Consider the following 17015-nt stretch of genomic DNA (forward strand, 5'->3'; position numbering starts at 1 on the left):
GTTCCTATCTAAAGCCGCGTTTCCACCGCAGGAACTATACCCCGGAACTAGGAACCTTTTGAGGAACTCAGTGCGTTTCCACCGCAGGATCTAGGGTCTAAATTTAGTTCTGGGGGCTTTGTTTTACCCCCCAAAACGTTCCTGCTCGTGGGGTAGTACTTTCCGAAAGTACAGGAACCTTTTGGGTGGAGCTTGCAGCGCTGAACATTTCTGATTGGTCGAGTACTCGTAGCATTTGTGTTGTATTTATTTTCCGCCATTACCCGCCATGTTTGAAAATATGCAGCGGAAAACCAATTTATTTTCATAATAACTTCAAATCAAACTTGTATGTTATGCGGCGCAGTAGCCTACTTTTGGTTATAGCCTGTCAACGTCTTGGAATTATAACGTGTGCTCTTCTGTTCTTTTCTTGCTTTAGTATTTAGTTTTATAAAATGCTAAGCATTCGTGCTGGGACAGCATATTACGTAGGCTACCAAAACATTCAAACGGATTAATTCGGTTGCTGAATATTTTCTTCCGGATTTTCTTTGTTAGCCCGTTGTAATTGACTCAAAACGTTTGATACAGTTATGTGAGGTATGCGGTAGTTCTGCATAATTAACATTGGTGATCCAGTACAAGCAAACTGGAAATCACCTTCCGCACTTTTTATCCGGGTAAAATAACAGGTTAATTCTAGTAATCTTCCCTTTAGCTTTTTCAGACTGCCGTCATTTTACTCAATTTTACTGCCATTTTTCAATTCCACGAAAAGACCAGGAAGACTATGGACTCATTTATGGTGCATGGTTCGCATCTGGAGGGCACACTTCGCTGCTCGGCTAGCAGTAACTTCGAAGGAAAGCAAACGGTGGCTGTACCACTACTAATTTACATTTTCACGCAAGTCCGAGTTTTCGTTCTATTCATTCTAGTCATTTTGCGATTAGCCTATATGGAATTGACGACGAGAAAGTAATAAAACAGCAAATTGTTTACAACGTGTGCATGTTTTCTGCTGTTAATGAATGTGTTTGAGAGGATATATGAAAATCAATAAATACAAAAGTAACCATATATAGTCATTGTTGGTAACCCGTTGTATATAAGTGGAATAACCCCTCCGGGCTGTCCCGGTTATTAGAAAATAATGTAGGCTACTTCGGTGGTAGTATGGGGTTACAGAAGAAATCATATGACAGATGGACCGACGACAACGTCAGTGGGCTAATTTGCCTAATCTTCGCGGTACTTTAGACCCCGGTGGAAACGCAGACAACCATTGGCTGAAGGAACCTTTTAGTTCCTGGTAAAGTAGTTCCTGGGACTGAAAGTTCCGGGTAATTTTGGTCGAAACGCGGCTTAAGTAACTCTGCAAGTGTGCCAGTGGTTTAGTAGCTTTTTATCACAGGTGTTGTTCTATTGACAGGATTGGTGATGCACTGAATGCAGTTTCCACAACACTGTGCGTGCTGAGTCATACTAAAGCACAACATTCATCAATTGACAGAGTATCGTGTTTGTGTACACAAAGTCCCATTAGAGGGATTTTTCAGTCCAGCCTGTGTTGTTTTCCCAGCTGACACCTTGTTGTGTTTCTGCTGAACAAAATGTGTCCTATTAATAAGTAGAAATATTCCCTGTACCGTGTCCTGTTTAATAGGACGCACAAGAAAGAGATGGAACAGTAGAGACTGGTTGAGGCTAGAGTGGACAGAGTAATAGAACTCAACCCACTGCCCACTGGCCTGGATTTTATATTCTCTATCGTGACGATAGCAACCTGTGTCAGATGAGAGGCAATTGTGGCTGACACAACCGGAGCCCACAGCTGCAGCCTTGATTGGCACTTCTCAGAACCTCCCACACTACACCATTAGTGACGTATTACAGCTTTTCCGGTGGACCCGTCCTCACATACTTGTGCTCACCAACTTTCGGGATTATCGCTGCGCGGATACTGCAACGAAACTCAGCTGATGTGAACATTTGGGGTTCATCTGGAGGGCACTGTTGAGTGTGCAGTGCTTTAGCCATAAACCAGAGTATCCATACCGCCATGCAATCCACTCTGGTCAAATGACTAACTCTTGAGTAGGCAGGTGGTGACATCAGTCAGTGGTTCAACCTGGATCCTGGCTTTGAGTGATTACTAACATTTCTGTGACGTTGTAGAGAGTTGAGGAGATTGCAGGCCCAATCACGTTCTTTCATTCAGGTCACCTGATCTTATCCAGTCCAGATAGCTCATTAATCCCCTGCCTCTCCAGCATCGCCTGCTGTACAATGCACTCTCAGCCATTTGGGTGACGGGTGAAATGCGTAACCCGCGCCACCTCATGAGGCTCTTGAAGACCCTCGGACGAATGTAAACGCAAGCTGCTGCCATCACTGTCACGTCATCTGCTCGAACTCCTGCTGATGTGGAGGGGGGCTGGCCGTTTTCTCTGGAACAGTCAAGCTCCAGTTTAAAAACCTCCCCGTGTTTCAGAACCTGTACAAAATCTAAAAAAAGAATGCTGTGAGCTGTTAAAGGTCTCATATATAAACTCCAGTGTAATTATGAATACAGAATCGTAGTCAAGCCAGTTTGTGAAGCGAGTTGGTGCGCTACAGAGAAGCAGCCGCAAGGACACGAGGATAATTATGGAAATAACCCTGTTTGAGCCAGGTGTGATGACCATCTCCGATTGTCTGCAGGGGGTGAGGGGGACGGAGCACAGCATGTCATGGTCTGGAAAAGGCCAGAGGAAATGTGGAGCAGTGACATGGCGAGTGAGGAAATCTCCCTCCTTTTTTCCCTGAAATGAAACGATCCATTATTTATTCTCTCCGTGTTCCCACAGGTCCTCAAAAAAAACCTTGAAAGTGCTTTATATTGAATATGGAAAATACAAGGCTGGTGCTCAATTTCTGTTGGTTTATGAATTTGGCATTAATCTCTCAGTAGGTATTTCTGCCATGAACAAATAAAAAAAATGAATAGTTGTACTATCCTTTTGGAACTATTTAATTGGTGTGATATCAGCGTTCAGTTTTCCATTGCTCACAGTCTTAGTTGTGAACTGATTGCAGTTCAAAGACATGTATATAACATGGCTAACCACCTTCATTCGTGTCGACAGAGAAATGTAAGTGGGTTTTGCCTTCAGGGGCGTGATGAAATGTTACCCTGTCTTTCCTTTCTAGTGCCAATTTGTCAAAAGCCGCTTGGGGTGCCTTGGAGAAGAACAACACTCAGATCATGGTGCGCTCGTATGAGCTCGGCGTGCTCTACCTGCCTTCAGCGTTTGTGAGTATTCTCTTTGACTGGGCCTTTAGTGCAGGCAGGTGTGCTCTTCACCTGTCACTCAACACGGTGGGCGTGCACATCTCAGGCTTCTGCTGCCTGAGTGATCACTTAACTTTTTCTCAGATAATAAAAACGGAAGAACGCTTTCATGAGCCGTATCCACGCTCTAGCAGACTAATTTGTCCTTCTTGAAAAGATGGGTTTTAGTCTGACTTCAGAAGTTGCTAAGCAACAGTCTCATCCTCTTTGAATGAAAGGAAAGGTATGGCAAAAATGATACTTTTTGTGTTTTGTCTTCAGCTGCAAACCAAGACCAGTGGAATCCCTGTATTCCTCATAAAAGAGCACACCGCTTCATATTCTCATGCTGATTGGTGTGTAAAATTGCAACCATCATGATACATTGGAGTGATCAAACACTTGAGTGAGATGTAGGCCTATATGGGGGTTTAGCATGTGTCTGAACGAATGTGCGACCCGAAAGCTTTCAGAGCACTCGACAGTCTCACTTCCTGCAGGGCAAAATCAGGTATTTGCTTGAGTGCCACAGAATAGCTGAATGAGCAATGATTGATGTAGTAATGGTTTCTGAACAGATTATCATTGGTGTAATGTCACCAGTGAATGAATGAATTCTGTTATTATCGTTCAGCTTCACTCATAAAAGCCTTTGTACAGTAATTTCCATTCTGCCTGTAGGCTTTGTGTTGTCTGGATTTTTTTTTTTTGGCCAGATTTAAAAATTAAGCAGCGGCCAGGGCCAGAAAGGTAGCAGAACTCTTGACAGCATGGAGTGAGCAATTAAAGGTGAAAAGGGGCTTGCTGGAGCAGAGTGTGGCTGTTCGCTGTTCCACTGTCTCAGTGTACAGGGTTCAGGTTCAGAAGGCTGTTGCTTGAACAGTGAACAGGAGCCCTTTCACCTGCTACTGTCTGTGTAATTCAGAGCAGCCGGAGAAGAGTAATGAGGTAGGGCCCTTCTGTGGGAACAGCCCATTAAATGATAAACTGCTAACCTTGCTTTGCTTGACCCTGAAGTACATGCATATTTTAACAATACCCAACAGTGCACATTGTTATCCATGTAAGCAAGCTATCCAATCTACTACTGTTTTCACACAAGTTTTCTATCTAACTCTCGATAGAGGTTGCTAGCCAGCTAACATCTGTCCCTCAAGAAGTGCTTGTAGCAGTCTGTTTTGGAACAAACCAAACCGATATTCATTCCTGTCAGCATTACCTATCCTCAACAGAACATGCTTCACTTCATGCAAGAATGATTCCAAATCAAGCCAGTCAAGTCTATCATTATTGGAATTTATTTCATATTTTAACTAATCTTAAATGGTAATAAAAATCATTACCACTTTATGGAAAAAGGGGAAATATCAATTGTTAAGTCATGTATGAGTGCATTGTGCAATCGTGCATCCTAGATGCGGATGGAGTCTGCATGAGTTTGGTGTTTTGGAGTGAGAATCCAGCACCACACTTCCATGAGAAACTCTGTGCTCATTCTTAGAAGTAGAAGTGGAAAGCACTGGCTGAGGCACCTTTCATAATTAATAATTCCTTGCATTTATATGGCACTTTTCTCACCGGCTAGTGACTCAAAGCGCTTCACAGTCATGAAAGGGAAACTCACCTTAACCACCACCAATGTGTAGCACCTACCTGGGTGATGCACGGCAGCCATTTTGCACATAAACGCTCACCGCACATTATCACGCGGAGGTGCAGAGGGAGAGAACAGTTTTTAGCCGATGAAACTGCGGGATGATTAGGTGGCCGTTTTGGCAGGAGCAGGGACAAGGTGGCACGGCTACTGGCAAATATTGAGTATATATTCACAAATATGAGTGTATGCAAACCATGGTAGGAGTACGCTCCACTCCATATAGAGCAACCGGAACCCCTAGCTGAGGGATTGTACAGCCATTTTATTGTCCACTGACTGTAGGCATATGTCACTGCATTTGCAATTTGTCAAGTCAGTGTGATATTTATTGGTTGTTTTTCTGTGTGCCATTAATTTATCAAAATTATTTTCCTTATGGGCAAAAATAATTACATGGCTTCTTTTGTGCCCTGTACGTACTGCATTTAGGCTTTACCAACACAAATGTGCTTTTGGGTAAATTCTAATGATGTGCAATGTTGTTATGACATTCAACTTACTTTGTGTGTGTGTGTGTGTGTGTGTTCTGTGTGTGCGTGTGAACTTATTTTCTCTTCCTTGCAAACCATTTAGATCTGCAAACATATGCAGAATCCACACACACTGTTTAAATCTTAATTCAAAATGCTCGAGCTCATTTACCATCTAAACAGCCAGCGCTTCGGCAAATAAATTGTGTGGTTGATTGATACCTTAATTTGGTTGTTTCATGCTCCATATGCCATTACTGTGCACACCCTGCTGAGTCTATTAATTACCTGCTCCTGCTCACTTCGATCGCATTCTCAGAGAAATGACTACACTTCGGATTGCATTCCTGTCGGTGATGCAAAGGATTCAGATTGTTCTGGTGTTTTCACTCATTTTTTAAACCTTTTTTTTTGTCGTGCTGTCTCCAGATTTTATATTTGTTTCTTGGTAATACTGTCTGAGTCAAATTATGTTATATTAACTGCTTCACACTATTCTCCCTCCAATAAAATGTTTTTATTTTTGTGATGCAGCAACTGTAGAGCAACAATGAGAGCGTATTCCATAACCTTTAATTCAAATTACTTTTTTCTAGTACTTGCTCCTACCAAAATTAACTTACTCCTACAGAAGTGACTCAGTGTGGACTTGCATCCTCAATTAATTGCCGAAATAAGATAAGATAATAAATAAGTGACATTTCTGGTTGAGTTCTGTTAGTCGAACAAGGGCCCGGGCATAAATGGACATTAGCAAAAAAGTAAATTCCTCACAGATAGGAAGTATTTTTTCACACAAATTGTAGTCATTGCATGGAATAGCTTGCCAGGTCTTGTAGTAGAGGCAGAAACTCTGGGGGTTTTCAAGCCCAGACTTGATATGGTGCTAGATGCTTATCTAGTTTGTAAGTAACCTAAGCACTATGTACACTTCAGTGGTAGGAAAATGGCGAGCATTGTTGGGCTGAGTGGCCTGTTCTCATCGTTATGTTATGTTATGTTACATGTACTGTATGTTAAAATGTAATGTGTCTATACACATGAATCCAGTCTGGCCACTTGTAAAATTATTCTTGTCTAAACAGATCAGATTTGAAAAACAAATTCAATTTGAACAGAAAGGCCAGCAGTCTAGACAAAGCCTTAATTAAATCAGCCCTGGGATATTTCACTGGAACTTGGATAGTTCTAGAAAATGATTAATTGCAAGCAGTGGGAGTCCTCCTATGGAAGAACTTTTCTGTGTTCTGTAGTGAAAGAAAATGGCCCCTGCTCTTTGTGCTGGAGCCTGTACCACTGTCAGTACCGGAAAGAATGCAGACCAGGGGGGAAGCTGTGAATGTCACGGAATGTCAAGAAGTCTGCATATTTCTGCTCGTATGGCGTGAGCGCGGTGTGAATTAAGCGCAGGCAGTCATATCCCTGACTCGCAATCATGTTGCCCCACTTCTTCAGTGGAAACATTTTGCTGTTTATATTCTTGAGAATAAAAACCCATCCACGTTACCTGTAATGTTTTGTCTTCCACACCGAAAAGCCTCATTCATGCTTTTTTCGTGTCTCCCCGGGGCTACTGCGAAATGCGTTCCGTAAGACTGGAAGGCATCTATTTTAATTTCACCTGTGCTTTCGCTTCCCCAGCGGAGGGTCTTTTGTGCACCGGTTGAGCCGTGTTTGTTTTCTGGTTTGTTTGGTGATGTGGAGAGACTCATAAAACAGGGGTTTTTGACCAGAATGATCCCAATCCCTTTGGGGGTCCCCTGTTATCCTCACTTGTGTACTTCACGTATCTCATCTTGACTGTTTGCTGAAACGTGTTGTTTGCCCAATACGATGACTTTCTTCCCCTTTCTCACAAATGAATCTCAATGGAGACCCTCAGCGATCACTCCTCAGTGAAGTACACTTGCCACTTAATTAAATTTAAAGCAGCCCTGTGGGTTTAATTGTCTAACCACCAAATGTGTAGAATCGCAGCCAGCCCCATAATAGACACAAATAGGAAAAAAGGTTTCATCAATTGCTTAGACAGAGAGACCTTGAGGAAGAAGCGGTTCTCTGGACTTGCTGTCAGTTTTTTTTTCTGTAATGGACCTTCTTGTTCCTTTTTTTTTCTTTATAGGGCAGACACTTCATTAAAATGAATGGGCCAAGCATTTGTGCACTGCCTAGTTGTCCGTCATCTTGGCATTTCATGATTTTGCCTTGCTTAAATTTGACCTGAAAGCTGGAATGGCCATGGAAAATGAGCATTTTAGAATGTAAAATATTTCACATATTTAAAAAAGATCAAAGATTGATTTCCATTTTTCTTGTTTGTGATTTGTCAAAGTCTGGTGTCTGTGTAGGATTTGAAATGGCTTTCCTTCTGTAGGCTTCTCAACAATGCCTGAACCGTGAATTAACTATACATATTCAGAATGAAAACATTTACTTTGATTAGTATGTGACTTTTTTCCCCCTTGAGCCGTGTTCACAAGAGCATTACATTTTGCATGAAGTTATTTTTTCCAAGTCCCAATTTGTGATGAGCTGAGTCTTTGAAGTAGTGCTGCTTGTTGAATCATAATTGCCGCCCAGTGTTGGACTTATCTTTTCTTTTTGACTCTTGCAGAACATGACCAAGTTCACCATTCAGAAGAACCCATTTCCTGTCACCGGCTCTTCTTCCTCCTTTCCTGTGCCCTTGGATCTCCCACCCCAGCGCTACAGCAGCAAAGGTAAAGGTCAAGTCCGCAAAGCATTTATGCAGAATTCTTGGATTAGGTTGGTCAAACATTGTGAGATCATGTTAAAGGTCTAATTCATTTGTTGTGCTTTCAGTTCGCTAGCTAACCTTCTTATTTCAGCTTGTTGCCACACAGCTCTGGCCATAGGTAGAGGGCCTCCATACCACAGCCTGTAGGTCCACTAGTGGAATGCAACTGGACCAACAGCTGGAATACCTCAAGTCTCCTCAAGTCTGTTGTATAGTCCCTATCCTGTGCTGATGCTTGTGTTTCACCAGGTTTTGGAATGGGCTATCAGAGTAAAAGTTGCTTTCAACTGATCCAGGAAGTACTTTTGATTTACTCAATCCAGACCATCTTAAGGGACACAGCCATTCTGATGGAACTTCTTGTAGCCCCTGCTTGTAGTTTTGGACCTGGGTCCCTTGAAATGCGCAGGGTGCAGGAAGAACTAAGCAGGTAGGGCTGCAGGTTCCCTCTAGGGCTACACCCGACAGTGACCCTCTGTCTGACTGGGCTGACTAGCTACTTGTTTTCCCCATTCCTGTGTGGACCTCTGGGTGACACATAACAAGTAAGCTGATACAGACCTGAGCCATCACTGGGGAAAGACGCCACCTTGATGTGGCCCCAGTACCTACCTGCATTATTTTATTTTTTTTGATTTTGAGCTCAATTAATTAAATCATTCTCATTGTTTCCTGAAATTTTAATGTAATGGGTTGTGGTGTTGTAATTTTTTTTTACACACATTGATAGTGTACGCAACATCAAAGCATTTACAATACAATCCCAATCCTTTGTGAAGACCATTAACTAAATTTGCTCAGGGATCAATCAATGAATGTGGTCTAAATCAGTAAAACCTTGTTCAGAAGCTCCTCTTTTGCACTCTGGAAGATGATTGGACACTACACATTAATTGCACACTAGCCAGTGCTAAAAAAAAAAAGATGAAAGGCACTGGTTTGTTGGAGCAGAAATGATGAAGAGGGCAGACGATGCTGTTTGAAATTGCGTATTATTTAAAGATGACTGGTGATGAGTTAAACAGCGTGTAATTGTGGTCTCCTGAATACGGTCACTCGGATGAATCCTAATGAAACCATGGTGTTTTGACGATGCCGATCAGATTTGTAGCATGTACTTAAAGGGTAGCCTGATCCTGCTGAAGAAATAAATGTGTGGCATGTGAACATTGGCATTACACTTTAAGACTGTAGCATGCACATATTGTATCTTTATTATATTGTATCTTTTTATTATTGTTGTTATTATTATTATTATTATTATTATTATTATTATTAATAAGAAAATGTAATATCTAGCCCTGGCTATCAGGTTAGGCTGCTCTTCGATGCAAACATGGGCTGAAGTGGTGTGACCTCTAATCAGATGGGAAAAGCATCTTTGGAGCAATCAAAATGGGTGATGTCAAGAAATATTTAGCAAGTTTCAAATCTGATGGTGTCTCAGCAGTGTGGAGGGTGGCAGGGATGTGCCGGTTGTGTATGTATCTGTGCTATATATATCCTTATATATGGCTCAGCCTAGCAGTAAATGTGCTGCTCAGACAGTAGCTCTTTTAGAGAGAGCGTTCAATCAGGAGGAGACTGAAAATAAGCACCTGTGAGGCTTGATGATAGCAGTTCACCCGAGGGGTGTGTCTTAAGCTGATGGGAACACTCGAGGTCTTCTGTAGTGGCAAATTTGATCCTAGAGACGGTTTTTTCCCCCCCTTGCTGAATGCAAGACCCAGCTGGCGGCGAGCGGCGCAATTTTGATCAGAGCGTCGTGCCTTTCTCGAGTGCTTCACAATTGACTTTGAAATGAGCACAGCTAAGGACGGACGTCATTCGCCGCGGCTCTGCAGGAACTGGACAGGGTTTCGGCTCTCCCTAGAGAGAGCGTGTGTCCGTTCTCTTTGATCGACACCCCCGTTCGTGCCTTTGCTGACACAGCGACGTGGCGGACGTGGTGGTGTTTTTGAATGTATCGTGAATTGGCACATAACAGGTTTTGGCATGCGGGAGGATTTCTCCACTGGCCGACCGGTGGTCGTCTGAAGAACAGCCGCACATAAAAATTCCAGCACAAATTATCAGCCGTTAAACAGAACGGGCGAAAGCCGCTGAATGAAATGGGCCTGTAGTGGTACTTCAGTGCTGGCAGGCCTCCTCCAGACGCCCCACTCAACACTGCTGATGGAACAGGCAGAGATGTTGTGCAGAATCCAAATTAATTTCGTTTTCTTGGTGTTGCTACTGTTTTTGTTATCATAGTAGTACCATTCTTTTGCCTTATGCTTTCTTTTGGTCAGCAGTTCCCGGCCTATTGGTTTTATTCATAAAAAGGAAAAGCACAATCAGCCAGAAAGCATCGAAAGGAGACTCATACAGTTTAGCAAATCATCGCTTTGAATGTTCTTCCAGATGGTGATGTCACAGATGTAGAATGTGATACTAATTATAGAACCATATTCTAAGCTTTTAGGACACGTGCCAAGAGCTGCAGAATTGATAAGCGAATAGAAGACCGCAATAGCACCCGAGAGCCATAGCAACCAAGCACTGCTGCTTCTATCATAGAGCCCCTTCCTTCAATATCAGAGTCTTGGCTATATTTGTTTTTGTTTCCCACAAGGCAAAAAAAAAGATTGTTTAAATGCCAAATCGTGACGATATGCACTTTGAGAATAAGCCATGGAAATATTAAATTTTCAGTGTTCTTCTTGTTCATATATGTCCATATTTGTGTGGTGTTCAAAATGTCCATAGCAGAAAAGCAGCCTCAACAGAACAAATTGGCCAGGTATTATTAGGCAAATGGTTTTAGAACAGCCTTAGACCATAAAGTGAACCTTCCAGATGTTTTAATTACAAGTTTTACAGAATACTGGGTATATTCAAGACATGACAGAAGGTGGAATAAGGAATTAGCTGTTGTAAAGATAATTGTATTAACAGTTTGGGAATTGTATTTATTTTGCCATTTGGAACTCCCCTTTAAAGAGTGCTGAGACTGAGCTGATGGTGGTAGTGGGGTGATAACCTCTGTAATCGTTGTGGTGACAGCCTTTAAGACTGTTGTCTCATCGCAGCACACTCCTAGTGCAGTCCATGCCATTGAGCCCATACTTGTCAATGGCCTTTTTAACATGAGCAGCCAAAAACCATTCACAGGAAAACTTAGCATTCCATTTTACAAGCCTGTTCCACTTACTTCTCATTTAAGCTTCTCATTTTTGTTTTAAATCTGAGGACGACAGCTTGGGCACACAATACATTACTGTTTAGGAATTTGAATTCTTACAAGAATAATGGAATGGATAAAATATAGGTTTATTGAAGTAATATTTCACTTCAGTAAGCCTGAGTTCATTTGGAACAAAGTACAAAAATAGTTTTTGTACTTGTGAAGTCATGGCCAAGAGACTTCACGGTTGTTGAGGTGTAGTGTATTTATGGACCGTAGTGTGCCATCACCAAAAACGCTTGGACTTGATTTTATTTGATTGCTGAATACAAGAATCATCTCTTGAAAGAAGGAACTGTCTTCCTGAACATTCTTTGTTCTTAATTATATTCACAATAATGCATATTACTGTTTAATTTAATGTCACTGTGAAATGAAAATTAGCTTTATCATTATTTTAGTCATTGTCAGTAACCACACAAACATGTCTAAAAGTACATATTCCAAAAAAGTAATAAAATTCTAATAATTGTGTATTTTTCCCCCACTTCCTGCAGAACTATTTTAATTTAGATTTTACGTCATCGAGTACCAGTGGGTGCGGCAGTGCGTATGTCGATCAAATGCATGTCAGTTTTCCGTTTCTCTCCAATCAACGTCCTTTGACGCAGCAGCACGCGTTCCTCCCCCTCCTCGTTTCATGTGAATTCAATCATCTTCCCACTCTTCAGCCCCCGACACCCCCCAAAGGTTGTTTCCTTCACATATGCATAGCGTAGCTAGGACTCCGCTAACTTATGTTTCACTGTGACTTTGAAGCTGAGCTGAGGTACCAGCAGACGACCTGTGTTGTATTCGTTTTGAAGTTTTCAGCTTTTCAGTTTGCTCATTTTTATTCAGTTTACTCAGTTGATGAGATTCCCAGTTCTCATAATGAAGTGTTGCTGTTCTTTTTCTTTTGGACATTTTTTTCGGTAGTTTATTGATTTGGTAATGTATTTTGGACGCTGTTGATCAGTCCGACTGCCATTTAGTTTGTTTTATTTGTTTTGTTTTGTTTTGTTTATCAACTCACTTCTCCTGGTTACTGGTTACCATGGACACACAGTTTTTATTTTCTGTCTGCAATGATTCTGCAACTCCAGGCCTGAGTACCTAAGCAATAGAGACTGGACCTTTTTTGTTTTGTGGTTTAACAGTTAAGTGTTTACAACAAATACAGGAACTTAATTAACAGAGGTTTGTCAGCCTCCCTTGATGGTTTTCTGTCCAGGAATAGTTGTCTTTTCATAACTTATGTGCTGGTTTTTTTTTTTTGTGGGTGTGATTTTTCACTCTTTGAAATATACATGCCAGTGGAAGATTATTTTTATACTTCATTTACATCACTTTCCCCAATGTATTGTTTTTTGCATGTTTCATTTTAAGTCATCTGATAGTTTAATTAAGATTTTTGTTGTTGTTTTTCCAGATCAACCTTGGATCTGGAATATTCCATACACTCAAGCTCCAGACACTCATGGGAATGTGTGGGTGCCTTCATGAACTGCTATGGCCACCTCCACATCACAAGGCTGGAGGTATACATGAAGAAGAGGATGATGGGAAGGGTTGTAGATCACAGCCCTACTTATGTCTCCTTTAGTTTGTGTCAGACCAACTTTGGTATTGACTGTGACATTTTGTCCTGACTTCTGGTGCTCATGTATAGATGTAGCTAAACTTTTCTATGACTGTAGCTTTTACTAATTTAGAGCATCCTTATTTAGTGGCATGTTTACAAAGATAAGTACTTAACCTAAAATACATAAATCTTTGTAATCAGCATCCAAGCCTCTACTGTAGTTGGTTCTCCCCTACTTACATGTCTGTGATGGTTTCATGTGTTGATGTGATTGCCATTTTATATCTACAGAATATTAGTAGAATACTAAAAATAAAGATAGTTTGGTTCATATATAACGGATGAATTTCTCTTCCTTTTTTTCACAGCAGCATGTCAAATTATTGTCAATACCAATACTGTATGGGACAGTGTCTGCACAGAGACTGAGTCAATTGGGGACTACAGATACTACTGACTACTTTTTAGGCTGTACTCTGGATTATCCAAGCCCATTTTAAGCTACTGTATATATATTACCACAACCTGATCTGCAGTACTGTGAATGATACACACTTCACTTGAATAGAGCTTTTGCGAACAAAGGATTTTTTTATTGCTTTGTCTGTTGTTTGAGTGCCATTTTTATATCTCTTTTCTTTTTTTATTACATCCACATGAGAAAGAGGTAGTCATTGGAAACCAGGGTTGCTCTAAATTACTGTTTAGTTAATTAACCATTTTCTTTCTTAAACTTGTCTGTGAATATCTGTCAAAGTTTTTTCCCAGAAATATTTGAACACCTTTTCCTAAGGGTAGTATTTTTCCAAAAATTTGACTTTCTAATATAAGTTGCTTATGGGTTATAATTGTAATAGGTGTGAATACTTCAATATTTTAAGATTAAACAAAGGTGGTGGAATGATATAAATAATGTATTTGTCACCCTCAAAAACTGGTGACATTTGCCGAAAGCAGTCCGGGCTGTGACTGATTAAATACAGAAATACTCCAGCTCCATCTGAAAGGTCATCTAAGATCGATCCCCTCGTTGGAGATTCATTGATGCTATTCTTGTTCTGTAACGTGGGAATGTAAACCAAATGTTGGGATCATGCCGTGCATCACTGGTGTAAATGAAGGGTGGAGTTTTTCATGATGTTCATGGGGTTCTTCATATCCCTCTGTTTCTCACACTTTGCCTTTTTGTTAGTGAGACTCCAGGTCTCCAACATTTGAATGATTTTTTTGATTACTTATCTCAGCTGGAATAAGCTGCACAGGGTGCAAATAAATCAGTTTCCTGTTGCTGATGCCTTTACAAATTTAAGGATGTTAAATGAAAGACATGCCATGGCAAGATTATGTAACACGTACATAGTTTCTAAATGATACCATCACAGAAAACGTACGATAAATATGTCGTTTTAAATGTTACACTGAAAAAAACCAAGCTTCTTTGGCTTTTATCTCAGATAGACTGTAGAGCTGAATGTCCGGTCTCTGAAAAAGCTCTGCCATGTTTCGCAATTTAAATACTTTGTATATCAGATCACGTGGAGTCATAACACCTTTGACAACAGTGTCATGTTAAATATAAAAAACAAGAATTTGATCAAGATAACAGACAGAGCAGAAGGTAATTTAGAATTGTAGGCCATGTAAAATAGCTGTCTTCAGAAAACTAAATGGAAGCAACAAATTCAGCTTGTAGTTATCTCGGGTCATCCCCATGGTCTAGATCCCTTTGTCTCCTGGTTATGATTGGTCTCTAAAGAGAAGTTGCATGATGCAAAAATCCAGGCCACGAAAATACGCATTTCTTGCTATATTCTCATGACTGATGCGTCAAAGCAGAAACGCAACTCGCTTGTGTTTAGAAACAGCGAAGGACAGATAATTCAGCATTCACGATGTGTTTGTATGAATTTAGCTTGATTTCGTGCTATAATGCTCATTTTGTTGGATTGAATATCAGTATACACTATGACAAAGTCTATATGTATGAATGATTACAATTAAAATATCCTTCATTGTTCTGGTAGAATTAAGTCCACGTAAAGTAGCCTTAAATGCTTAATAGCATGATAATGAGTACGATAAAGTATTTGAAGAGTATTTTACTTGTCATACTGTGTAGCCTGCATGCGCAACTAAAATAAAGTGGATGATATGATATAACTGGGCTAGTTTATATTGTGGCTCTATAGCCTACCTGACCGACGACAATGTTGCAGTTTGTCTTTAAATTGTTGACCACCCATCGCACCTTTGGATCTACCCATTCGGTAGCCTAATCAGTCAAACTGAAATAACGGTGCGGCTTAGTTTGTTCACAGTTGCTTCCCAAAATCCTCCGTGAGCCAAAGAGATAAGACGCATATATCGCGTGTTAAAATATCAGCGTGTCACAATTACTAGAGTAAAGTAGGTCTACATTTTAACGAACCGAAACGAAGGATATTTTCTGGCAAATGAGTTGAGTAACCTGTGATAAATTCATATCAGACATTAGGTGTTTAAAGAAGTAGTGGCAGGTTGAAGAGTTGGATGATCGCCTGGACTATGGAAGTGCGGACAATGCAAAGAATTCTATCAGCTGTTGATTTGTTTATATTTAATTTGTATATTGTACGGCGAACAAAATGCAATTACGTTGCTGAGAGGCGACCGTCGTGTCAGTAGGTTAGAGACGATGTAAAACAGAGAGGCTAACGTTTAGCTTGCTAGCTAACTTTACATTCAGTTTTTCTTAATATCCACAGGTAGTGCAGTATTCACTATCGTTTACTAGTACTTTTAGTTAACTTTAAAATAGGCTTTTGGGACCGATTATGCTAATTTGGCTAGCTAATAATTTAAGGTGTTCAAAAACTTGTTCGCTGCTTGTCAGCAGTATTCTGACGTTAGACCGATAGCTAAGTGATGCCTCAAATTAACGGTAGCTTGCTACAGCGTTAGCTTCCAGGTGTGATTTTTTTTTTTAAAACGAAATCTAGATAATATTTGATTTTTATTAAGCAATGTGTTTTCCTGTAGATTGTTATAACTTAAATCTTGACACAGATATTGACAAAATATTTATAATACAGGGATGGAGACACCAATACTTTCAGCCATGCCATTTTAGTTCACTTGCACTGCAGTTATTCAATGCATGTTGATATGAGTTAGCTAGACTAACGTTAATTACCTTAGGATACAGGACAAGTGGGGATGACATTAATATTATAGTCAGCTAGGTCTACTTAGCCACCCAAAACATTTGGTAACGTTATCAAGAATGTTAGGCAGTCTAAACAAAGTTCTGCCTTTTTTACTCTTTTCGTTGGAGAACAACAGGATAATAGGCAGGTTTACATCCTAGACTAGTCCACCTAATTGCAACTAAATAGAGTTGTATGTATTCCTGTCACATAGTCTTTTGTTTTGTCGCTTCACATTTTCACATGCTTCATTTCTGACATGAAGCGAAGGAAGTCTTGAGCACGGTCGGCATTTTGTGGAGGTTAAAATGAAAACTAAATTTCAGATGTTCATTCTTTCTAACTCCGAATCTAGCCGCGGAAGGTATCGATAAAGGTTTCGTCTAGATTTTGAAATGATGCGGAGCTACTTTCAGCCCTGTTCAACGGTGACAACATAATGGCTTGTCGAAGCGCCTGTTGCTGCGGTTTTGGTCCGGTGAATGAAGATAACGCGAGGTTCCTGATGCTGGCTCTGCTGATAATCCTCTACCTCTTGTGCGGTGCCGCTGTCTTTTCAGCACTTGAGCACCCCAAAGAGAAACAGGCGAAGGAGAAGTGGACGCAAAGGTTTGAACATTTCAGTAACAAGTACAATCTTAGCCGAGATGATTTAGAGAAGTTCCTCAGGTTCTACGAGGAAGCGAACGTCGCCGGTATTCGCGTTGATACCACCAGACCTCGCTGGGATTTTACCGGTGCATTCTACTTTGTGGGCACGGTGGTTTCAACTATTGGTAAGTTTGTTCTTATATTCCTCTTTGACTTTTTTATCATTTAATTTTAGAAAGCTTATTCTTTGTGAACTTCTGGAGCGAATA

At 40.7% G+C, this 17015-nt stretch overlaps 2 protein-coding genes across 4 annotated transcripts in view; both read left to right on the top strand.

The window, feature by feature from the left end:
• tdp1 (tyrosyl-DNA phosphodiesterase 1) overlaps positions 1 to 13308 on the top strand; it is a 31112-nt gene extending 17804 nt beyond the window's left edge. For all 3 annotated transcript variants that reach the window (XM_035380612.1, XM_035380632.1, XM_035380622.1), the window contains exons 14-16: positions 3175 to 3277; positions 8037 to 8142; positions 12818 to 13308. In XM_035380612.1, coding sequence (XP_035236503.1) covers positions 3175 to 3277; positions 8037 to 8142; positions 12818 to 12891 — 283 coding nt within the window. In that variant the 3' untranslated portion in view covers positions 12892 to 13308. The remainder of the gene's footprint in view (positions 1 to 3174; positions 3278 to 8036; positions 8143 to 12817) is intronic.
• Positions 13309 to 15271: 1963 nt separating this feature from the next.
• kcnk13a (potassium channel, subfamily K, member 13a) overlaps positions 15272 to 17015 on the top strand; it is a 5648-nt gene continuing 3904 nt past the window's right edge. The window contains exon 1 of the mRNA XM_035428309.1: positions 15272 to 16931. Within this exon, the coding sequence (XP_035284200.1) occupies positions 16595 to 16931 (337 nt within the window). The 5' untranslated portion in view covers positions 15272 to 16594. The remainder of the gene's footprint in view (positions 16932 to 17015) is intronic.

The sequence above is a fragment of the Anguilla anguilla genome, chromosome 1 (genome assembly GCF_013347855.1).
Source record: "Anguilla anguilla isolate fAngAng1 chromosome 1, fAngAng1.pri, whole genome shotgun sequence".
Taxonomy (NCBI): domain Eukaryota; kingdom Metazoa; phylum Chordata; class Actinopteri; order Anguilliformes; family Anguillidae; genus Anguilla; species Anguilla anguilla.